The sequence below is a fragment of the Hylobates moloch genome, unplaced genomic scaffold (genome assembly GCF_009828535.3).
Source record: "Hylobates moloch isolate HMO894 unplaced genomic scaffold, HMol_V3 SCAFFOLD_17, whole genome shotgun sequence".
Lineage (NCBI taxonomy): Eukaryota > Metazoa > Chordata > Mammalia > Primates > Hylobatidae > Hylobates > Hylobates moloch.
The window spans coordinates 51,591,730-51,616,196 of record NW_026652292.1 but is presented as its reverse complement, the minus strand read 5'-3'; the positions used below and the strand labels follow the sequence as shown (position 1 = coordinate 51,616,196).

General features: G+C 43.1%; 1 protein-coding gene across 3 annotated transcripts in view; it reads right to left on the bottom strand.

The window, feature by feature from the left end:
• UGDH (UDP-glucose 6-dehydrogenase) overlaps positions 1–19,561 on the bottom strand; it is a 28,997-nt gene extending 9,436 nt beyond the window's left edge. The window contains exons 1-7 of one of the 3 annotated variants that reach the window (XM_032135243.2): positions 19,406–19,561; positions 13,026–13,194; positions 5,807–5,908; positions 2,192–2,392; positions 1,884–2,081; positions 1,293–1,440; positions 113–207 (exon numbers count right to left, since the gene is read on the bottom strand). In XM_032135243.2, the coding sequence (XP_031991134.1) occupies positions 113–207; positions 1,293–1,440; positions 1,884–2,081; positions 2,192–2,392; positions 5,807–5,908; positions 13,026–13,187 (906 nt within the window). In that variant the 5' untranslated portion in view covers positions 13,188–13,194; positions 19,406–19,561. Of the gene's footprint in view, positions 1–112; positions 208–1,292; positions 1,441–1,883; positions 2,082–2,191; positions 2,393–5,806; positions 5,909–13,025; positions 13,195–18,889; positions 19,195–19,405 lie in introns of those variants that run through there. The other 2 variants (XM_032135241.2, XM_032135242.2) reach the window with 2 other exon arrangements.
• Between the last annotated feature and the right edge of the window lie 4,906 nt (positions 19,562–24,467).

Here is a 24,467-nt window from a genome sequence, read left to right as displayed (position 1 = left end):
AAATTCCTGGCCTCAAATGATGCTCCTGCCTTGGCTTCCTAAAGTGCTGCGATTACAGGTGTGAACCACTATGCTTGGCTAAACAGAAATTATTACCTATAAAGATTAATACCTGCTGCCAATAACGAGCCACTTCTGGCAAATTCAGAGCCTCACAGAGATAAACCAAATTCAGAACATCCTTTTGGAAGCAGCTCCCACCAAACCCTGCAGAAAGAAATAAATGAATATTTTCATGTAAGAATGAGAAAACTCAATCATGTGACAAATTTCTTTATACTCAAATCAGAAAGTTTACACTAAGATTTTTTAATAATAAAATTCAGATGGATAAATAATGGGCTTATAAATTATGTAAAATTTGCAGGCAACTAAACAACTCCACAAGTAACTTCCAAATAATTTTCTAACTAAAGTTTCATTATGGCTACGTTTAACTTTTTATATTGTTTCCTTTTATCTCCTATTTTTTTCTCATTCATCTAGTATGACTGCCCTACCTTCTTTAGCACAGGGTCAGAAAACTTTTTCTCTTTTTGAGACAGTCTCCCTATGTCGCCCAGGCTGAAGTGTAGGGGTATGAACATGGCTCACTTGACTTCCTGGGCTCAGGTGATCCTCCTACCTTAGCCTCCCAGGTAGCTGGGGCTACAGGTGTGCACCACCATGCCTGACTAATTTTTTGGTTTTTTTGTAGAGCTGGGGCTTTCACCATGCGGCCCAGGCTGGTCTCAAACTCCTGGGCTCAAGCAATTTGCCCGCCTTGACCTCAGCCTCCCAAAGTGCTGGGATTATACGCATGAGCTACTGTGCCTGGCCTGGGTCAGCAAACTTTCATGGTAAAGGGCCGGACAGTAAATATTTCAGCCTTTGTGGACCATTCAGTTTCTGAGGAGACTATTAAACTGCCATTGTAGCTCAAAAGCAGCCATAGACAATATGTAGTCTAACGGTCATGGCTGTGTTCCAATAAAATTTATTTACAAAAACAAGTTGTGGGCTGGATTTGACCCAAAGGCCATAGTTTGCCCACCCTTGCTCTAGTGCAATGCAGTATGCAGTAAGGAATAATATGGCTTTGGCGTTAGAAACATCTGGTCACTCAGTTGCATGACTTTGAGCAATTGCACAAATTTCCCTGAGTCTGAATCATCTCTAAAAAAGAAAATAACAGCATCTACCTAACAGGTTATAAGGATTCAATGAGATATATAAAGCGCTGGTACCAGCAAATAATATGCCTTCAGTAAATAAACACTAGCTCATTTTACTAGAGAAAAATTTGAATTTACCAACACTGGCTTTTAGAAACTTGTTTCCAATTCTCTGGTCCATTCCAATCGCTGTTGCTACCTCTTCTACATCAGCTCCTGTTGCTTCACACAGAGCACTTATGGAGTTAATGCTGCTTATTCTCTGGGCAAGAAAAGCATTTGCTGCCTTAAAAAAAAAAACAGAGAAGAGTAAGATAAGCTAAAACAGCAATTTTATGCACCTAGTTTATATTTCATTGCGTTGATGCAAATTACTGAGGGAGATATATAAGATACTGATGAGCTCAATTTGAGGAGACAATGGATGGGTTAGAAAGGGAAAATGTTTTAAGTTAGAGAGGACAGATGATTAAGAAAAAGGGTAAAGACAGGGAAAGAGTGATAAAAACCAAATTACTATTTTAAGATTTCAGTATTTTTCAGAATATTTTATACCCTGATATATGATCTCCCTTGTGAAAATTATTTCATAATTTGAATGTGCAAGAATATGATCTTCAAAAGCATAACCTCTTACTACTATTAAAAAAGTATTGTGTAGTTTATCAGGCTTGAAATAAATAAATATTTGGCTTTAATTTAATGAAGAGTTGAATGCTATAAACTAACCAGTTTGGAAAGCTCTGAAGACCAAGTATTAGTGGTGAGGATCTTTTTTCTGGGAACCCAGTGCTCATATACAGCACACAGGGCCTGCACAGCTCTCTGGCCCTCTGGAGTTTCATCCCCTCCAATCAGTACTCTGTCTGGGTTCTTTAGGTCCTTGATGGCTGTTCCCTCTGCCAGAAACTCAGGGTTGGACAGCACCTAGAATCCCAATGCAAAGGAAAGTTTTAAGCTAGAATTAATTATGGGCAACTTTAACACATCAGTATTTACATAAGAATAACCAGATTCTAATGCTTCATTTTTTATACCTGTAAATTCAAGTTGGGTTTTGTGTTTGCATCAAATATGCGACGGATACTTTCTGCTGCCCGCACTGGAACTGTGCTTTTCTCAGTCACAATTTTGTACCCATCTGAGTTTTGCACAATGCGTCTAGCACAAGCTTCAATATACTTCAGATCTGCTGCCCGGCCTTTCCCCATTCCATAGGTTTTTGTTGGAGTATTCACCTGATGTAAGTATATGGGATAAAGAACAGAGTGCCTGTGAGATAGGGATTTCAAGATATATCCTGAACTACTGGTTAAAGTGTGGAGTTAACAATCATCAGTAGCTCTGATTTAATCCTCTGTTAGTTCCACAGAAATAATACATTTTATAAATATAATAATCAGAAGAAATAGCTTGAAGCATCTAGAGAACTCATTCAATAAATTTTTGTTAGGAAGCTACTATCTATATGCCAGATAACTAGGGCAGGCAGATTCCAGCTAAGCTCTGAAGATACACAAATGAATGAGACGGTTATCCTAAAGGACTTCACAATCTGAAATGAAACGTAAGCCTTTTCTTATTCCCTTTCTTTATTGTACGTAATATATTATTATAGTCCTTAAAAATAAGTTTTAAAGTCTTTTTTTTTTTTTTGAGATGGAGTCTTGCTCTGTTGCCCAGGCTGGAGTGCAGTAGTGCAATCTCGGCTCACTGCAACCTCTGCCTCCCAGGTTCAAGCGATTCTCCTGCCTCAGCCTCCCAAGTAGCTGGGACTACAGGCATGTGCCACCACACCCCACCGCTTTTTTTATATTTTTAGTAGAGACAGGGTTTCATCATGTTGTCTAGGCTGGTCTCGAACTCCTGACCTCAGGTGATCTGTCCACTTCAGCATCCCAAAGTGCTGAGATTACAGGCGTGAGCCACTGCACCTGGCCTCCTTTCTTATTCCGCTATTTTTATAGTCCTATATCAACAGTCTTTTAAAATATTGCAATATCATTTACAAATGTTTTCTGAGCTCATTAAAGCTAGATATTACCTATCATCTTCAGGATACAGAATACTATGTGGACAAAGACTTCTTTTTTTTTGAGACAGAATCTCGCTCTTTTGCCCAGGCCGGAGTGCAGTGGCACTATCTCGGCTCACTGCAAGCTCCGCCTCCCGGGTTCACGCCATTTTCCTGCCTCAGCCTCCCGAGTAGCTGGGACTACAGGCGCCCACCACCGCGCCCGGCTAATTTTTTGTATTTTTTTTAGTAGAGACGGGGTTTCACCGTGTTAGCCAGGATGGGCTCGATCTCCTGACCTCGTGATCCACCCGCCTCGGCCTCCCAAAGTGCTGGGATTACAGGCGTGAGCCACTGCGCCCGGCTTTTTTTTTTTTTTTTTTAAGACAGAGTCTTGCTCTGTCACCCAGGCTGGAGTGCAGTGGCACAGTCTCAGCTCACTGCAATCTCTACTTCCTGGGTTCAGCGATTCTCCTGCCTCAGCCTTCTGAGTAGCTGGGATTACAGGTGCACCACGCCTGCCTAATTTTTGTATTTTTAGACGGGGTTTCACCATGTTGGCCAGGGTGGTCTCAAACTCCTGACCTCAAGTGATCTGCCTGCCTCAGCCTCCCAAAGTACTAGGATTACAGGCATGAACCACCGCACCTGGCCAATGGATGAAGACTTTCATTTAGAAAAAAAAAAAAATCATGGGCCCAGAGTCTAGGCATTTAGTTTTGGATTACATGTAACCTTAGAGAAGTGTGGCTGCCTCTGCCTCAATGACCTCATTGGAAAATGAGGATAGTGGGCTCTCTAAAAACTAACACATGAATGTTATAATGCTCTGACAAAAATGAAAGTGCTCTGAAAAGTCTAAAACTTAAAGGGAATAGGAATTATTTTTGAACTAATAGTAAGTAGTACTAACTCTCTTCTCTTGATGAGATTATAACTCAGTGGGAGACTAAATAAAGGAACCAAGTGAAAATAAATCAAAATTTGAAGATTGAGTTGAGGTGTGAAAAGCAGGAGGAAAAAGTTGTTTATATGCATGGAACAACTTATGGCAAGACTTAGATGTAATGGTGTACAGAAAGGCAAAGACAGCTCATGATGTAGGGTGAAACTGGCTAGAGATGGGAGATGATCAGACAGCTTCCCCTGGTAAAGGAGCTTTGAAAACGACAGTTGAAAACTGATTACTACAAAATAATTCCTGTCTGGCATTCAAAAACAGATTATTTTTAAATGTCCTTTCTGCAGAAAACTATTCTATTACCATTCCAGGCTCTGGTCACCTAAAAATTAGACTAAGCAACTCATTGATTTTTTTCCAGGTACCTAGCTACTCCAAAATATTTTCCTATTTTTTTATGCCTCTACTCTAACTTTCTGCAAGTTTAAATAGGGGATGGGTAGGTAAGTCATAGAAGCTGCATCAATTTCTCTGAAGTGATTAAGGAGGTCAAAAAGAAGAGACTGAATTTTTTTTTTTTTTTTTTTTTTGAGACAGGGTCTCCTTCTTTCACCTAGGCTGGAGTGCAAGGTACAATAATGGCTCATTGCAGCCTCAACTTCCAGGGTTCAATCAATCCTCCCACCTCAGTCTCCCAAGTAGTCACGACTACAGACACATAGCACCACGGCCAGCTAAGTAGAGACAGGGTTTCACCACGTTGCCCACACTGGTCTCAAATTCCTACACTCAAGCGATCCACCTGCCTTGGCCTCCCAAAGTGCTGGGATTACAAGCATGAGCCATCATGCCCAGCTCATAAAGATCTTAAGTCATATAACACCCTCACTCAGCTTCCAACTGGTGATAGCTGTATCATTACATACAGAATATTTGAGTAGATGGTTACTAGGACAGCAAGATGTAAGTTGCTTTGGTTCAAATAGTGGTTTACTAGAGTTTAATCTCAAGTGTTGGTTCTGTTTTTTTCATTATAAAGATAGGACACTTCAGCCACATTATGAGGTAAAGGTGTCTGTTAGTTAGCCTGATAATCTAACCAACATATGCCAAGTTACAAACAATTAATGTAAAATTCATTTAGAGAGGAGATGCCTGTAAGTTTGCAAACTGATTTTCTTCATCTCACCTCTGCCAACCACTGGAAACAAGAAATAATGAAACAAATATGAAATAAACTATCATCACATGTGCTCTCATGTTACTAGCATTTCCTAGTATTTTTTTTTTTCTGGGGATTTGGTCAATGCAACCTCTGCCTCCTTGTTCAAGTTTTCCTGCCTCACCTTTGTAATGGGATGCAGGACACTTAGTAGAGATGGGGTTTCACCATGTTGGCCAGGATGGTCTCGATCTCTTGACTTTGTGATCTGCCCACCTTGGCCTCCCAAAATGCTGGGATTACAGGCGTGAGCCACCGCACCCACCCATTTCCTAGTTCTAAATCTCAGATTAGAACTTTGAGTTTACTTGTTCAATGACTTGTAATGACATATTTGACTAGATGATTATGAGGTTTTGTGAACTGTTAAACAAAGTGACAACCAAAATTCACTGGACAACTCTATACTAAGCAATGTTGAGGCTTAATACCAATGGATTTACTATTAAAGTATGATGAAACTTTTATATAGACAAGAATACATTAAAATTCACACAACAAAGGAAAATACTTACAGAAATAAATACAAGATCAGCTTCTTTGATGGCATCATCAATATTGGTAGAAAAAAAAAGATTTTTTCCTCGACAGGATTCTACTACTTCTTTTAGTCCTGGCTAAAAAGAAAAAAGAAAAGGAATTGTACATATAGCTTGCCAGTGATATGAGATAACCTAATAGTATAGAATTACATTTGTTAAAGGGGATGGTGATATTGTAATTTAAAGGTCTAGGTTGTGCTCAAATTACCTTTGTAGAAAAGTTAAGGATCATATACCAAAGGCCATAAGTGCACATCTCATTTTTTAAATAGGGACAGGGTCTCACTCTGTCACCCAGGCTGGAGTGCAGTGGTGCAATCTCAGCTCACTGCAGCCTCCGCCTCCTGGGCTCAAATGATCCTCCCATCTCAGCCTCCCAAGTAGCTAGGACCACAGGAGCCACGAGGCCTGGCTAATTTTTGTATCTTTTTTTGGTAGAGATGGGGTTTTGGGGTTTCACTGGGTTGTCCAGGCTGGTCTCAAATTCCTGGGCTCAAACAATCCTCCCATTTCAGCTTCCCAAAGTGCTGGGATTATAGGAGTGAGCCACCATGCCTAGCCCATTTATTTTATTTTATTTATTTTTTTTGAAACAGAGTCTCTTTCTGTCACCCAGGCTGGAGTGCAGTGGTATGATCTCGGCTCACTGCAACTTCCATCTCCTGGGTTCAAGCAATTCTCCTGCCTCAGCCTCCCAAGTAGCTGGGATTACAGGCATGCACCACCACACTGGGCTAGTTTTGTATTTTTAGTAGAGATGGGGTTTCACCATGTTGGCTAGGATGGTCTTGAACTCCTGACCTCAGGTGATCCACCTGCCTTGGCCTCCCAAAGTTCTGGGATTATACGCACAAGCCACCACACCTGGCCTATTTTATTTTTTGATACAGGGTTTCGCTCTGTTCCCCAGGCTGGAGTGCAGTTGCATAACAGCTCACTGCAGCCTTGACCTCCCAGGCTCAGGCAATCCTCCCTGCTCCTCCTCCTAAAGTGCTGGGATTATAGGAGTAAGTTACCACGCCCTGCTTCATAAGCACACCTTAGTAAATAAAGTAAAATGGAAATTGCCATTAAACTTGCTACAATCAGAAGAGCAGCTCATTTAATGCTTTGTCATTGTTTACCATGTGACTCACTCATGAGAGTTAACTATTAACTATGAGTATCAACACAATTTTCAGAAAATTCAAGGTCCTCTCTGATTTCAAGCAAATACATGATTTTGCATTGTCATTATGAATGCACATTTTTACTCCTAATAATTCAGGCCATACAACTGGCTGTGAAAGTCAATTTACTCCATATATACTTAAATAAATATACGTTTTTCTAAGTCCTATTGCAAGGAACCCTTTTATTTAAAAAAAATTCCCAGTTTAACAGGAGATATATTTATGTTAAGAATATGGAGGGCTATAAAACCACTTAACAAATATTCTTATAAAAAAAATCAAGCCTAAATCTGATTGGACCTGTACCTTTAGATCTAACTACCAATTTACATTAAATAAAGAATAAGTTGAAAAACTCCAAGGAACTGAACCAGCAAAATCTAGACTGAAAAATTTCTTTTTTTTGAGACAGAGTCTTGCTGTCACCCTGGCTGGAGTGCAGTGGCACCATCTCGTCTCACTGCAACGTCCACCTCCCAGGTTCAAGTGATTCTTGTGCTGCAAACTCCCAAGCAGCTGGAATTACAGGCGCACACCACCATACCTGGCTAATTTTTGTATTTTTGGTAGAGACGGGGTTTTTCCATGTTGGCCAGGCTAGTCTCGAACTCCTGGCCTTAAGCGACCCACCCGCCTCAGCCTCTGAAAGTGCTGGGATTATAGGCATGAGCCACTGTGCCTGGTCTAGACTGTGATAATTTCTAGCCAATAAACGAACTGGTTTCTTCAACCAATAGATATTGGTTGAAGCCCAACTATTGTGGGCTACCAGCCTGGGCAACATGGCGAAACCCCATTTCTACTAAAAAAAATTTAAAAAATAGCTGGGCATGGTGGCGCTTGCCTGTAGTCCCAACTATTCAGGAGGCTGAGGTGGGAGGATCACTTGAGCCCAGGAGGCGGAAGTTGCAGTGAGCCAAGATCCGGCCACTGCACTCCAGCCTAGGCCACAGAGCAAGGCCCTGTCTCAAAGAAAAACAAAATTATCTTTTAGAGATACAGGATAAAGTATTTATGGATGAAATTATAAATAATCAGCATGGTGGTAGTTGGGAAGGAGGACTGGCCACGTAGATAACTGTTGAAACAAGATGATGGGCACATAGAGATTCATTGTACTATTATCTTTAATTACATGCTTGAAATCTTCCATAATAAAAAGCAAAAAGAAAACAAACCTAAATCACTGAAGCTCACTCTTAGGGGAGAAACTCAAACAATATCCATCCATAATACTATGGATGTTTAGAAAACTATGTCTATAGCAAAGTGAAAGCCCCTTCAGGGGCCATAGGTCTGGCATTACATATAGAGGCAACTCCCTTTTCTTCAATGGTTCCGAGGTCTCTTAACATAAGTAATTGGAGGATGTGAAAAATGTACATTTGAATTTCCATTAGTTTGATTAAAATAACAGGACAAGCAAGATATATGAACCACTACAACCATGAATATGATGTCACCAATCACAGTAACGGGTTTCCTTGGTTATTTTGGCTAGATTCTAGAAAATGAGGGAAAAGTTTTATAGAGTCAGGATTTGCAGAGAATAAAATTTAATTCAGTCCTGTGTATAATCTCCTAATATTTAAAGTTACTAAAATCAGAGCAATGCAGAATTCATATACATATAATAAAACCTCAAAATGAAGACTTACATAATTATATTAAAGCCAAAACTGATACAGAAGCAGTTAGTAATATAGGTTCTGTTATTAGGTTCATTATGTAATTATCATAATTGGTATTTAGAATTTATATAGTACTTTTAATAGAAGAACTCAAATCCTTTTATAGGGTAAAATTATCCTCAGTAAAACGAAAATTTTACCCAGAAAAAAAGCAAAGCAAATTATCCTTTTTTTTTAAAAGTAGTTACTACTAATTTTGTTTGTTTGTTTGTTTGTTTGAGACGGAGTCTCGCTCTGTTGCTAAGCTAGAGTGCAGTGGCGCAATCTCAGCTCACTGCAACCTTCGCCTCCTGGGTTCAAGCGATTCTCCTGCCTCAGCCTCCCAAGTAGCTGGGATTACAGGCGCGAGCCACTACACCCATCTAATTTTTTTTTGTATTTCTTTAAATACAGACGGGGTTTCACCATGTTAGCCAGGATGGTCTCGAACTTCTGGCCTCAGGTGATCCACCCACCTTGGCCTCCAAAGTGCTGGGATTACAGGCGTGAGCTACCACACCCAGCCTAAACTGTATTTTTTAATGAACAAAGTTTTAAAAAGCAATGTCTATTCAATAAATACGGCAACACAAAAGGAAGTGTTTTAACTGTTAAATATTAACAGAATCTACTATTTTCTCAGTAATTCACGTAATGAGAGAAGAAAGAACATTAAGTCAGAGCCCACTGTATGCCCTCTCCTAGTCACTACTATTCCCAAATTACCATCATGCTGAATCCTATAATCATAGATTAGTTTGCCTATTTTTGAACCTTACGCAAATGGAATTATATAGTATGTACTCCTTTGCGTCTAGCAACACTACTTTTGTAAGATTTTAACCATATTCTTAAGTGCAGGAGTAGTTTCATTGATTTTCAACACAGTACAGTATTTTGTTGCAGTATTATGAAATAATTCATGTAGCCATTCTTTTTGTTTGTTTGTTTTTTAAGACGGAGTCTCACTCTGTTACCAAGACTGGAGTGCAGTGGTGCAATCTCGGCTCACTGCAACCTCCCCCTCCCAGGTTCAAGTGATTCTCCTGCCTCAGCCTCCCGAGTAGCTGGGGCTACAGGCATATGCTACTACACCTGGCTAATTTTTGTATTATTTTAGTAGAGATGGGATTTCACCATGTTGTCAAGGCTGGTTTAGAACCCCTGACCTCAGGTGATCTGCCCACCTCAGCCTCCCAAAGTGCTGGGATTACAGGCGTAAACCACCACACCCAGCCTCATGTATCCATTCTATTGCTGATTAATATTTAGGGTGTTCCTTCTGTCTTTTAGTGCACATATGTATGCATCTCTGTTGGATATACACTTGGAATTGCTGGGTCACAGACTAATAGTTTTTTTTTATTTTTTCAAGAGAGAGGGTCTCACTTTGTTGCCCAGGCTAGAGTGCAGTGGCGCCAACAGGGCTCACTGCAGCCTCAGCCTCCTGGGCTCAAGTGATTCTCTTGCCTCAACTCCTCAAGTAGCTGGGACCACAGGCACATGCCACAATGCCCAGTTAATTTTGAAATATTTTGTAGAGACAAAGTTTCACTATATTGACCAGGATGGCGTCGGCCTCCAAAAGTGCTGGGATTACAGGTGTGAGCCACCACGGTTGGCCTTTAAAAAAAAAAAAAAAGAAAAGGAACAGGGGTCTTGCAATGTTGCCCAGGCTGGGCTTGAACTCCTGGGCTCAAGCAATCCTCTCGCCCAGCCTCCCAAACTGTTGGGATTACAAGCGTGAGCCACTGTGTCTGGCCTATATTTTCAGCTTTAGTAGATACTGTCAAACAGTTCTGCCAAGTGACTGTACCAATTTATATTCTTACCAAGCAGTGCATAAAATTCTAATTGCTAAACACTTGGTATTGTCAGTAATATCATTTTAACCATTCTGATGGGTGCCATTATTCTAACTTCTTTATTTACTTATTTGGACACAGAGTTTCATTCTGTCAACCAGGCTGGAATACAGTGCTGCGATCTCAGCTCACTGCAACCTCTGCCTCCCAGGTTCAAGCAATTCTCTTGCCTCAGCCCCCTGAGTAGCTGGGATTACAGGGGTGCACCACCACACTTGGCTAATTTTTGTATTTTTGGTAGAGACGAGGTTTTGCCATATTGGCCAGGCTGGTTTCGAACTCATGACCTCAAGTGAACTGCTCACCTCGGCTTCCCAAAGTGCAGGGATTACAGGTGTGAGCCACTGTGCCCAGCCGTATTCTTTTTTTTTTTAATTTGGAGATGGGGGCTCACTATGTTGCCCAGGCTAGACTTGAACCCCTCAGCTCAAGTGATCCTTCTGTTTCAGCCTCCTGAGTAGCCAGAACTACAAGGCCATGCCACCATGCCTGGCTTATTTGTGAAGACTAGAATACACTGCTGGCAGAATTCATTACTGAATGTTTGGATATAAGTATGGTTTATGGGGTTTCAAATGACTTGAAACCCTTTTATCAATATCAGCATTATAGAACTCTCCATCAAGTTATCTTTCTAAAACATTTTTAAAAATTACCCTAAACCAAATATAGTGGTAATATTTCTTTCTTTTTTTTTTTTTTTTGAGACGAAGTCTTGCTCTGTAGCCCAGGCTGGAGTGCAATGGCGTGATCTCGGCTCACTGCAACCTCCACCTCCTGGGTACAAGTGATTCTCCTGCCTCAGCCTCCCAAGTAGCTGGGATTATAGGTGCACGCCACTGCACCCAGCTAATTTTTTGTATTTTTAGTAGAGACGGGCTTTCACCATGTTGGCCAGGCTGGTCTTAAACTCCCAACCTCAGGTAATCCGCCCGCCTTGGTCTTCCAAAGTGCTAGGATTACAGGTGTGAGCCACTGCGCCACCAATATTTCAATCCTAAATCTGATTCAGATATAATAAGTAAATCTGTGTTTTTGAGTGACTACTACTCTATAGGTGCTTTTTCATAGATTTCCATATCTTATATTCCTATAGATAGCAGGCAGACCTATCTTAGAGATAAAACTGGATTGAGACTTTCCTTCTAAAAGTCTAAGGCAACTAAAGTCTATGGTTGATAATAGTCATAAATAAATAAGCTTTAGCCAGGCATGGTGGCTCACACCTGTAATCCCAGCACTTTGGGAGGCCGAGGAGGGGCGATCACCTGAGATCAGGAGTTCAAGACCCCCTGGCCACCATGGTGAAACCTCGTCTCTACTAAAAATACAAAAATTAGCTGGGAGTGGTGGTGGGCACCTATAATTCCAGCTACTAAGGAGGTTGAGGCAAGAGAATTGCTTGAACCTGGAAGGCAGGTGTTGCAGTGAGCTAAGATCGGGCCATTGCACTCCAGCCTGGGCAACAAGAGTGAAACTCCGTCTCAAAAAACAAATAAAAAATAACCAAGCTTTTCTTGGGGAAAAATATAAACATATTAATGTTAGCTAGAAAATGCTACCATCAAATTTTCAAATGCTTTTCTGTTGAGTTTCAAAAGCATAATATGATGAACTCATTTTACAGTGAAATAACAAAAAAAAGGAAACCAGATAGCTCAGTAAAATAGTTAGAAGCATATTTTTCTAAATTCACAAAATTTTGTAATTCCAGTTAACAATATTTGTGGCACCAAACTCTAAATATGAAAGATGCCATTTATCCATCTAAGGTTTATGTGATGTTAGTAAAATAATCTAAAAATATATTAAATTTATATTAATATTATTAAAAGTTGTATTTATTTTATTTTTACAGGATACCACTTTTTAATTTTATTATAATATGGTAATGATACTAACAGACAAAATTAGAAAATAGGGAAGAAGGCCAGGTGCAGTGATTCACGCCTGTAATCCCAGCACTTTGGGAGGCTGGGGCAGGCGGATCACCTGAGTTCAGGAGCTCAAGACCAGCCTGGCCAACATGGTGAAACCCCATCTCTACTAAAAATACAAAAATTAGCTGGGTGTGGTGGTGGGCGCCTGTAATCCCAGCTACTCAGGAGGCTGAGGCAGAATTGTTTGAACCCGTGAGGCGAGTGTTGCTGTGAGCTGAGCTCGCGTCATTGCACTCCAGCCTGGGCAACAGAGGAAGACTCTGTCTCAAAAAAAAAAAAAAAATGAAATCAGGGAAGAGAAAAAATTATCCATAATTTCACTGCACTAATACAACCATTCTGATAGACCTTCTGGTCATTTTTCCTACCCACGTTACCCGAAGTAATGCGTTTTAATGTCCATATGTTTTGTATCCAGATTTTTTCATTTAATTTCTTATCAGTTGCAATTATAGATTTTTATATTAATAGTGCATATAAATGATTTACTAAAGACAGTAAAAAAACAAAGAGCATAAAAACAAAGAGTTGTTTAATATATTTACCTCATAAATAGGAAGTGTAGGAGAATTCCACGCATTGATTCTTGATTCATTGACATCAACAACCGTTACCCTGATTTCAGGACACATATGAGCAATGACACTACATGTGGGTCCTCCAACATAGCCTGCACCGATGCAACAGATCTTCTTAATTTCAAACATGATTGTACTAGAAGGAAAACAGTAAGACTGTTCTAGTATTGAAAACAGAAAATTTAAAGAAATCATATTGTACATTCATTACACTTTATAAAAACTGTCAAAGTGACAGATATCTGGAAAGATTTCCTACATTCACTCTGAGGAATTATGGAAATAGTGATTTAAAAAAAAAAACATTCCAATTGGATGACCTAGCCTGTTCTCAGCTGCACTAGCATGAAACATATAAAAATAATTACAGTAACTGATATTACTGAAGGGGAGCCACAAAGATTATAATGACCTAATATTTAGAAAGTAAAGAATCAAAGTAAAACTTTTCTTAGGTCTATAATACACTAGGACAACTTTGATTGCTGAGAGAAAGCTCCAGAATGAACATACTTGTACAATTCTTGCTTAAATAAATGCTAGTGTACAAAGATGAGTTTATAACAGGTTTAGATTACGATGATATAGAATAAGATTAGTTCCACAGTCCAGAATTGGCCTCTGAGATTATATGCCCTACACACTACTTTGGCTTTCAAAGTTTACTTTTAGGTACTAGGCAATAATCTTAAACTCCATTTCAACTTTAATCAGAAACCATAAGGTGGTTAAAGAAAATGTAATTTCTGTAATTACCAAAGCTGTTACACAGATTTTTTTTCTTCCCAATGCCAGCAGAAAAGTGGGTTACACAGATTTTGATAGATTTTCAAAAGCATTAGGTGAACTGATTCACACTAATCAAAATGACAAGGAACTGATTTATACATAAGTATGCTCATTTATCTGTTATAATGAGAACTGTCAAACTGATCAGATTCTTAGAAGCAAAGAATGGTTTTGCCTTGCCAAGACCTCAGACATCATCTAATCTAACCCATTCACAGATTCCAAAGAGAAGGAAAATGGTAATCAGAGAGTTTAAGAATTTTTTTAGTATACTCCTGTATGGATCAGAGAACGCACTGTGGAACGCTGGCCTAATCTGAATGCCTGGCAAGAAGAATATCCCTATTATGAAAAAAGACCAATCATATAATTAAGATTATCCAATTCCTTTTAGTTTGAATCTGTATTAAACAATATTCTAAATTTTCGTTTGGTTCTCTGGATAGATTTCCCTACTAGAAGAAAATGAGCTGACTAACCCAAGTAAGTATCCTGGACTGTTTGTAGCCTGTGTTAATAAACTACCAATCTGGCTTATACATTGATCTTCAGTGGTACAGATATCAACTCATGGAGTCTGATCCCTCATGACTTTTTTTTTTTTTTTTTTTAAATGATACAGAGTCTTGCTCTGTCGCCAGGCTAGAGTACAATGATGTGATCTCGGCTCACTGCAACCTCCGTCTCCTGGGTTCAAGCGATTCTCCTGCCTCAGCCTACTAAGTAGCTGGGACTACAGGCACACACTACCATGCCCAGCTAATTTTTGTATTTTTAGTAGAGATGGGGTTTCACCATGTTGGTCAGGATGGTCTCAATTTCTTGACCTTGTGATCTGCCCGCCTCAGCCTCCAAAAGTGCTGGGATTACAGGCATGAGCCATCACGGTATTTATTTTTTTTGAGACAGAATCTCACTTTGTCACACAGGCTGGTGTGCAGTGGCACCATCTCAGCTTATTACAACCTCCGCCTCCTGGGTTTAAGTGATTCTCGTGCCTCAGCCCACCAAGTAGCTGGGACTACAGGTGCACGCCACCACACCAGGTTAATTTTTGTATTTTTAGTAGAGACAGAGTTTTGCCATGTTGCCCAGGCTGGTCTCGAACTACTGAGCTCAAGCAATCTGCCTGCCTCAGCCTCACAAAGTGCTAGGATTACAGGCACAAGCCACTGCCCCAGGCCCCTCATGACTTTTAAAAAATGATTAAAAGAAATAGAATTTTGGTAAAATAGTAAAAATTGACAGAATTTTGAATTATATGATTCAATTAAATAGAGCAGTATTCTTAGCCATATGAAATAAATTTTTAAAAATTATTTATTCTGGCCAGGCACGGTGGCTCATGCCTGTAATCCCAGCACTTTGGGAGGCCGAGGAGGGTGGATCACCTGAGGTCAGGAGTTCAAGACCAGCCTGATCAACATGACAAAACCTCGTCTCTACTAAAAGTACAAAATTAGCGAGGGATGGTGGCACATGCCTGTAATCCCAGCTACTTGGGAGGCTGAGGCAGGAGAATCGCTTGAACCCGGGAGGCGAAGGTTGCAGTGAGCTGAGATCGCGCCATGTTGCACTCCAGCCTGGGCAACAAGCACGAAACTCCATCTCAAAAAAAAAAAAAATTATTTATTCTGAATAATGTTCATATGGTTCAAAATTAAATCTGTTGTAACAAGGTACACATGAGAAATCTCACTCCAACCCCTTCCTTATCTACTTTGCTATCCCCTACTTTGCTTCCACACAAGCAATCCGTTTTCTTGTATATCCTCCCAGCTACAAGTAAATATACATATATATTCTAACAATCTTGTCTTTCTAAATTCAATAGAATACCATATATACTATTAACACCTGGCTTTTTTCACTTAATTAAACCCAGTATATCTAGAATACTTAAAGAGTAGAATCTCAAAGTAATGTCGGACCAGAGGATCTTTTAGGGTTACCATTTAATCTCCTAGCGAAAGGTTATTAGGGCAGCCTTTACTCTTAATCTCAACCAGGACAGGTTCTGCTAACACATTTATTAAATGTAGAATCAGTGTCTACTCGTTGCAGCTCCTGGGCTTAAGGAGTTCATAGTTTAATAAGGCACAGCCAGGCTAACAGTTATTTGCTGCTGCTCCCTGCTGTATCCTTGACTCCTAGAATAGCAGCCTCTCAATGATTATTAATTGAATGAATGAGTAATTCTCCACAAGGGCCTCTCTTTTTGAGATGAAGACTTCTGTATAAATAGCTTTAGTTCAGATTGCCGATCATAGTATTTTTGCAGTAATTGACCAGAATACTATCAAGTTCTTTTTTTTTTTTTCTGACACAAGGTCTCACTCTGTTGCCCAGGCTGGAGTGCAATGGCACAATCTGGGCTCACTGCAGCCTCCGCCTCCCAGGTTCAAGCAATTCTCCCACCTAGCCTCCCAAGTAGCTGGGACTACAGGTGTCTGCCACCATGCCCAGCTAATTTTTGTATTTTTTGGTAGAGACAGCATTTCACCATGTTGGCCAGGCTGGTCTCAAGCTCCTGACCTCAGTTGATCCACCTGCCTCAGCCTCCCAAAGTGTTGGGATTACAGGCGTGAGCCATCGCACCTGGCCAAGTTCTTTTCTTGAGTTACCTAAAGAACTTCAGCATGTTTCCCCAGAGTTACTTCTTATCTGCCTTGATTGTGAGACCACATTTCAACTTGCTTTACATACATCAGACTACTGATGGCAGGTGAACCTATATCACAGAACTGGATGTGTTTTACACAAGCTTTATTTTGGATATTCTCGCCTTGCTATTTCCCATGAAATATGGCTTACGGATGACAATGGGAGAATCAATGAAAAGGCTGATGTACAATCTGTGCAAGTCCAAATAAATGCTCACTTGGAAGTTTCAATAAAATCTTCAATAAGCTTTAACACGGAGTTTGACATAGTGACACACTTTGTATGACACAGATGTCTGCCAACTCCATTTTCTATTTCTTTTTTTTTTTCTTTTTGACGTGGAGTCTCACTGTCACCGAGGCTGGAGTGCAGTGGTACCATGTCGGCTCACTGCAACCTCCGTCTCCTGAGTTCAAGCAATTCTCCTGCCTCAGCCTCCCGAGTAGCTGGAATTACAGGTGCCCACCACCACGCCCAGCTAGTTTTTATACTTTTAGTGAAGACGAGGTTTCACCATATTGGCCAGGCTGGTCTCGAACTCCTGACCTCAGATGATCCACACACCTCGGCCTCCCAAAGTGCTGGGATTACAGGCGTGGGCCACTGCGCCCAGCCCCATTTTCTTTTTCTTTTTTTTGAGACGGAGTCTGGCTCAGTTGCCCAGGCTGGAGTGCAGTGGTGCGATCTCGGCTCACTGCAAGCTCCGTCTCCCGGGTTCATGCCATTCTCCTGCCTCAGCCTCCCGAGTAGCTGGGACCACAGGCGCCCGCCACTACGCCCGGCTAGTTTTTTTTGTATTTTTAGTAGAGACGGGGTTTCACCCTGTTAGCCAGGATGGTCTCGATCTCCTGACCTCGTGATCCGCCCGTCTCGGCCTCCCAAAGTGCTGGGATTACAGGTGTGAGCCACCGCGCCCAGACCCCATTTTCTATTTCTACTTTTATGTACCCTCTGGCCCTCTATTCTGCTGTCAGAGACATAGGAGTGTTTCCTTATTAAATGGGTTATTTTGAAATGAGTTTTTACCTCTGTATTTTGAGAGAGTCACAACAAACCAAACCGTTCCAAAACTACTCTTCATGCAAAATTTCATAAATTCAAATAAACATTCCAACCCAGAAGGGGTCACTAACAAATAACAAATGCCCTACTACAATCTAAACAGAATATAATCCTACTAGCCCCAGCTCTCTACAGCATAATTTGCATAGGTACCCAGGAGCTAACGATGGGCATTATAGTTGGATACATCAGCTTCACACATTTTAATCATTTCCAGAAATTAAACAGTAAAAGATGCCTGACCAGAAAAAAATATTTAATCAGTAAGAAAGCCGGTATTAATTTTACGTCTAAGGGTTATCATGTAAAGCTGTGGAAGTAAACAAGAAGGAAGATGGATTATGCTTATCCAGTTATAGATTTTGCAGCAACGGGAGAAGAAATGAGATCTTTTCAATTAGGGTTGTCTACCCCTTACCTTAAACTGGATCCTGGCCACTAATAAGCACATCTCAGAGCAGACAGTCAGCTCTTTCATTTCCAGAACCCCCCTGAAGAAAGACTACTGTTCTCCATTTCTTAAGGGATTTGAAGAAACTCAAAGGCTCACTGTGTCTTTGAGGTCTGTCGATAAGACAGCTACTGCTCTGTATGCCCATGAATAGATCCCTACCAGCGAACCCCTCTTTTCTCTATACTAGAATTCCTAACCCTACTAAGTTATCTTCCTATGTATTTACAGGACGTATAATTTTTCAAGATCTCACACGAACATGTTCTCCCCAGGCACCCAGGAAAGGCCTTCCCCGACATCAAACAGAGCAATTCTGTGGTGTGGGGGGCCAACAATGGATTCCAGGACATCCCGGACAGATATCACGATAGTCTTAGAATTTTGCTCTCGAGGGCTTTCTGGCTTCGTTTCTCTTTGGTTTCTTAAGACGAGCGGCATGAGAAAAGCAGGTGCCCCTCAGGTGAGCAGACTCTTAAACACAAACAAAAGACTACGACTCTGCGGCCAAAATGAGGTCCCCAACGAGAGAACCGCTTCCTGTGGTGGGCGTTTGGCTTTGGAGGCGGCAGGGAAATCTCATCCAAGTCAGGAAAGTGGGTAAAAGCAGAAAGAGAAGGGGCTGGAAGACTCACGAGTCTTGAATAAGAAGCCCAGACGACCACATCCCCGGGACAGCAGTTCCAAAATGCGGTTCCCGCCCTAAGCCCCAAAGAGACGAAGGTCGTGAGACGGGAAGCCCGGCACCCACGGCAGCTAGCGACCCGGAGCAGCGCGCACACCCCAGTCCCGCTCCCTCCACATCCCGCCCAGACCTGGGAGCATCCCGCCCGGGCGGCGGGGCCAGCCTGGGAGCGGCGCTTACCCACTTCCCAACAGCAAGCGCAGGGACCGCTCCTATCCCGATCGTTCGGACAGCACCTTCCTACGGGCCGCGCCGCCGCAGCTTCTCCACCCGCGCCCCGCTCCGTCTGAGCTCCCTCTCGGCGCACGCCCCTCCCTCAGGCTGCCACGCGTTACACTCTGAGTCCTGGGCCTGAGCCCGTATTTAAAGGCTTTTGCCTGAAAAGGCGGAGGCTTCATTCCCCCGCAGCCAGGCCCTCCTGGACTCTGCCCTCAGCTGCTTCCTAGCTCCCCCTCCCACTACACAAGGCCCGGGGCCGGGTCCCTATTTCCTTCAGGGCCCAGGGGCGGGGAGACTGGGGCTGGTCCTGGCTGGGAGGGTCTGCCCCGCCCCTGGCCGAGCTGGGCAAATCCGCTTTGGCCAACTCAGCGGCTCCGCCCCTGCCGCGAGCGGCGCTGGGTGGGGCTGCGTGCATGGCGTGTCCGCTGGACCAGGGGACGGGGGCGCGCCGCGGGTGTAGTCTCTGTGCTCGCCTACCTGGCGGTCGTGGGTCGATGGGGGGGTCAAGAATTGTTGTCAGGCAGCCCTCTCTTCGCCGCCCTGTCCTGGTCGAGGCAAAGGCCGCGTGCGCTCCGCGTCTGCCAGGCTTTAGGGCTGCGCGGACACTGGGTGGGTGGTGGGCCGAGGCGACCGGAAGGTCCTGGCCGCCTTTCCGGTTTCCTCAGCACCCTGGAGCGCCGCCCTCGGGTTTCGGCCCCCTGCACCCTGCAGGTCGGTCCCGGTGGGCGGATTACTCCTCGTCCACAACCTCGAGGCCCCGGGGTCAACCGCGCCCTCCGGGCCGGCAACCCAGGGTTTAGTCAGATTCCCCCTGACCCACCGCTTCTGGGAAAGAGGCGCCTCCCGTCAGGAGGATGCTGAGTTCCTCATGACTGGACCAGTGAGTGTCCACTCCCTGGTCCCTGGCGGGAGAGGCGGGACCCCCACACTCTCCCTGCGCTCTTTGCAGAGATGTTCCTCAGGCCCAATCCGGGATTTGGGATGTCTGTGCATGCTGTGGAGCAGAGAGTTTGCAACTTGTAAGTGCCGTGCGTGAGGAAGAGTAAAATTAACCTGTGGAGCGTGCTCATTTTTAATGTGGAGGGCAGTTCTGTTCCTTTCTTTCGCCGCTTCGAGGTCATTTTAACACTCAAATCTAAGATACAAGAAAAAAAGACAGGCATAGTCATGGCCTTTTATTTTCCTCATTAAGGATTACATCAGGTGACATAAGCCATTTTAACATACATCGTGAAGAAAGTGATTAGTAATTTATAAAGGCACATTAAAATACCATATAAATTACGGTTTTCTTGATAGGATCATGATGGTGACTTTAAGAAAGTTGTTGAATGTGGATGAAACAGTTTGCTGTGGATAGTAGCACGTGTGGCAGGGTATGTAGGCTTGTTTGTTTGTTGTTTTGTTTGTTTTGAGATGGAGTCTCCCTCTTGTTGCCCAGGCTAGAGTGCAGTGGTGCGATCTCGGCTCACCACAACCTCCTCCTCCCCAATTCAAGCGATTCTCCTGCCTCAGCCTCCCGAGTAGCTGGGATTACAGGTGCCCACAACCATGCCCGGCTAATTTTTATATTTTTAATAGAGACTGGGTTTTGCCATATTGACCAGTCTGGTCTCAAACTCCTGACCTCAGGTGATTCGCCCACCTCGGCCTCCCAAAGTGCTGGGATTACAGGTGTGAGCCACTGTGCCTGGCCAGTATATGTAGGCTTTCTGCATTCTATGCAGTTCAGTTCATTCATCCAACAAATATTTAATGCCTGTTGTGTGTCAGACGTTATCCTAAAGGCTGAAGATGCAAAAGGGATTAAGACTCAATTCCTTTGGCCGGGCATGGTGGTTTATGCCTGTAATCCCAGCACTTTGGGAGGCCATAGCGGGCAGATCACCTGAGGTCAGGAGTTCCAGAGCTTCCACCCTCTGAAGCAACAGCCCAAGCTATGCCTCAGCCCGTTTTAGTTACAGCTGGAGCAGCTGGGACACAAGGCACCAAGTTCCTAGACTGCACACAGCAGAGGGACCCTGGGCCAAGCCCACAAAACCATTTTTTCTTCCTAAACCTCCAGGCCTGTGATGGGAGGAGCTGACATGAAGATCTCTGACATGCCCATTTTCCCCATTGTCTTGTGATTAACATTCAGATCCTCCTTACTTATGCAAATTTCTACAGCTGGCTTGAATTTCTCCTCAGAAAATGAGATTTTCTTTTCTGTCATGTTATCAGGCTGCAAAATTTCCAAACTTTTATGTTTTGTTTCCCTTAGAAACTGAATGCCTTTAACGGCACCCAAGTCACCTCTTGAATGCTTTGCTGCTTAGAAATTTCTTCTGTCAGATACCCTAAATCATCTCTCTCAAGTTCAAAGTTTTGCAGATCTCTAGGGCAGGGGCAAAGTGCCACCAGTCTTTGCTAAATCATAACAAAAGTCACCTTTGCTCCAGTTCCCAACAAGTTCCTCATCTCCATCTGAGACCACCTGATTGGATTTCATTGTCCATATAATTATCAGCATTTTTGTCAAAGCCATTTAACAAGCTTCTAGGGAGTTCTAAACTTTCCTACATTTTCCTGTCTTCTTCTGAGCCCTCCAAACTGTTCCAACATCTGGCTGTTAACCCAGTTCCAAAGTTGCTTCCATATTTTTGGATATCTTTTTAGCAGTGCCTCACTCTACTGGTACCAATTTACTGTGTTCTTTTGCATGCTGCTGATAAAGACATCCCCAAGACTAGGAAATTTACAAAAGAAAGAGGTTTATTGGATTTACAGTTCCACATGGCTAGGGAAGCCTTACAATCATGGTGGAAGGTGAAAGGCATGTCTCACATGGCGGCAGACAAGAGAGAACTTGTGCAGGGAAACTCGTTTTTAAAACCATCAGATCTCATGAGACTTATTCACTATCACAAGAACAGCACAGGAAAGACCTGCCCCCATGATTCAGTTATCATCCGCTGGGTCCCTCTCACAACATGTAGGAATTATGGGACCTACAGGATGAGATTTGGGTGGGGACACAGAGCCAGTCATAGTAAGGTATTGTTTGGGTAAAACGTAAGCCTTTCTTTCCTTCCTTTTTTTTTTTTTTTTTTTTTACGGGGTCTCACTTTGTCACCCAGGCTGGAATGCATTGGCATGAACATGTCTCACTGCAGCCTCAACCTCCCAGGCTGAAGTGACCCTCCAACTTAGCTTTCAGAGTAGCTGTGATATGGTTTGGCTGTGTCCCCACCCACATCTCATCTTGAAACCCAGTGGGAGGTAATTGAATCATGGGGGCAAGTCTTTCCTGTGCTGTTCTTGTGATAGTGAATAAGTCTCATGAGATCTGATGGTTTTAAAAAGAGTTCTGGCTGGGCATGGTGGTGGGCACCTGTAATCCGAACTACTAGGGAGGCTGAGGCAGAGTGAATTGCTTGAAGCTGGGAGAAGGAGGTTGCAGTGAGCCGAGATTGCACCACTGCACTCCAGCCTGGGCAACAGAGTGAGACTCTGTCTCCAAAAAAAAAAAAAAAAATGGAATTCCTCTGCACAAGCTCTCTCTCTTTGCCTGCTGCCATCCATGTAAGATGTGACTTGCTCTTCCTTGCCCTCACTATGATTGTAAATCTTTCCCCAGCCACGTGGAACTGTAAGTCCAAAAAAACCTCTTTCTTTTGTAAGTTGCCCAGTCTTGTGTATGTCTATCAGCAGCATGGAAATGGACTAATATAGTAAGTTGGTACCGGTAGAGTGGGGTGTTGCTGAAAAGATACCTGAAAATGTGAAAGTGACTTTGGAACTGGGTAGCAGGCAAACATTAAAACGGTTTGGAGGGCTCAGAAGAAGACAGGAAAATGTGGGAAAGTTTGGAACTTCCTAGAGACTTGTTGAATGGCATTGACAAAAATGCTGATAGTAATATGAACAATAAGATCCAGTCTGAGGTGGTCTCAGATGGAGATGAGGAACTTGTTGGGAACTGGAGCAAAGGTGACTCTTGTTATGTTTTAGCAAAGAGACTGGTGACATTTTGCCCCTGCCCGAGAGATTTGTGGGACTTGGAGCTTGAGGGAGATGATTTAGGGTATCTGGTGGAAGACATTTCTTTTTTTTTTTTTTTTGAGACTTAGTCTTGCACTGTCGCCCGGGGTGGAGTGCAATGGTGTGATCTCAGCTCACTGGGTTCAAGCAATTCTCCTGCCCCAGCGTCCTGAGTAGCTGGGATTACAGGCGTCTGCCACCACGCCCTTCTAATTTTTTGTATTTTTAGTAGAGATGGTTTCATTATGTTGGCCGGCGGAAGACATTTCTAAGCAGCAAAGCATTCAAGAGGTGACTTGGGTGTTGTTAAAGGCATTCTGTTTTGACTGGGTACGGTGGTGCACACCTATAATCCCAGCACTTTGGGAGACCGAGGAGGGTGGATCAAGAGGTCAGGAGTTCAAGACCAGCCTGGTCAATATGGTGAAACCCTGTCTCTACTAGAAATACAAAAATTAGCTGGGCATGGTGGTGCGCGCCTGTAATTCCAGCTTCTCGGGAGGCTGATGCAAGAGAATTGACTAGACCCAGGAGATGGAGGTTCCATGAGCCAAGATCATGCCACTGACTCCAGCCTGGGCAACAGACTGAGACTCTGTCTCAAAAAAAAAAAAAAAAAAAAAGGCATTCAGTTTTATAAGGGAAGCAGAGCATAAAAGTTTGGGAAATTGCAGCCTGACAATGCAATAGAAAAGAAAATCCCATTTTCTGAGAGGAAATTCAAGCTGGCTGCAAAAATTTGCATAAGTACCAAGGAGCCGAATCTTAATACCCAAGACAATGGGGAAAGTATCTCCCAGACGTGTCAGAGGTCTTCGTGGCAGCCCCTCCCATCACAGGTCCGGAGGCCTAGGAGGAAAAAGTGGTTTTGTGGGTGGCACCCAGGGTCCGCATGCTATGTGCATCCTAGGGACTTGGTGCCCTGTGTCTCAGCTGCTCCAATGGTGACTGAAAGGGGCCAACATAGAGCTCGGGCTGTTGCTTCAGGGGGTGGAAGCCCCAAATCTTGGCAGCTTCCATGTGGTGTTGAGCCTGCGAGTACATAGAAGTCAAGAATTGGGGTTTGGGAACCTCCATCTAGATTTCAGAAAATATATGGAAATGCCTGGATGCCCAGGCAGAAGTTTGCTGTAGGGGTGGAGCCGTCATGGAGAACCTCTGCTAGAGCAGTGCAGAAGGGAAATGTGGGGTCAGAGCCCCCACACAGAGTCCCCGCTGGGGCACTGCCTGATGGAACTGTGAGAAGTGGACCACCATCCTCCAGACCCCAGAATGGTAGATCCACTGGCAGCTTGCACTGTGTGCCTGGAAAAGCTGCAGACACTCAATGCCAGCCTATGAAAGCAGCCTGGAGGGAGGCTTTACCCTGCAAAGCCACAGAAGTGGAGCTGCCCAAGACCATGGGAATCCACCTCTTGCGTCAGTGTGACCTGGATGTGAGACATGGAGTCAAAGGAGATCATTTTGAAGCTTTAAGATTTGACTGCCCTGCTGGATTTCAGACTTGCATGGGTCC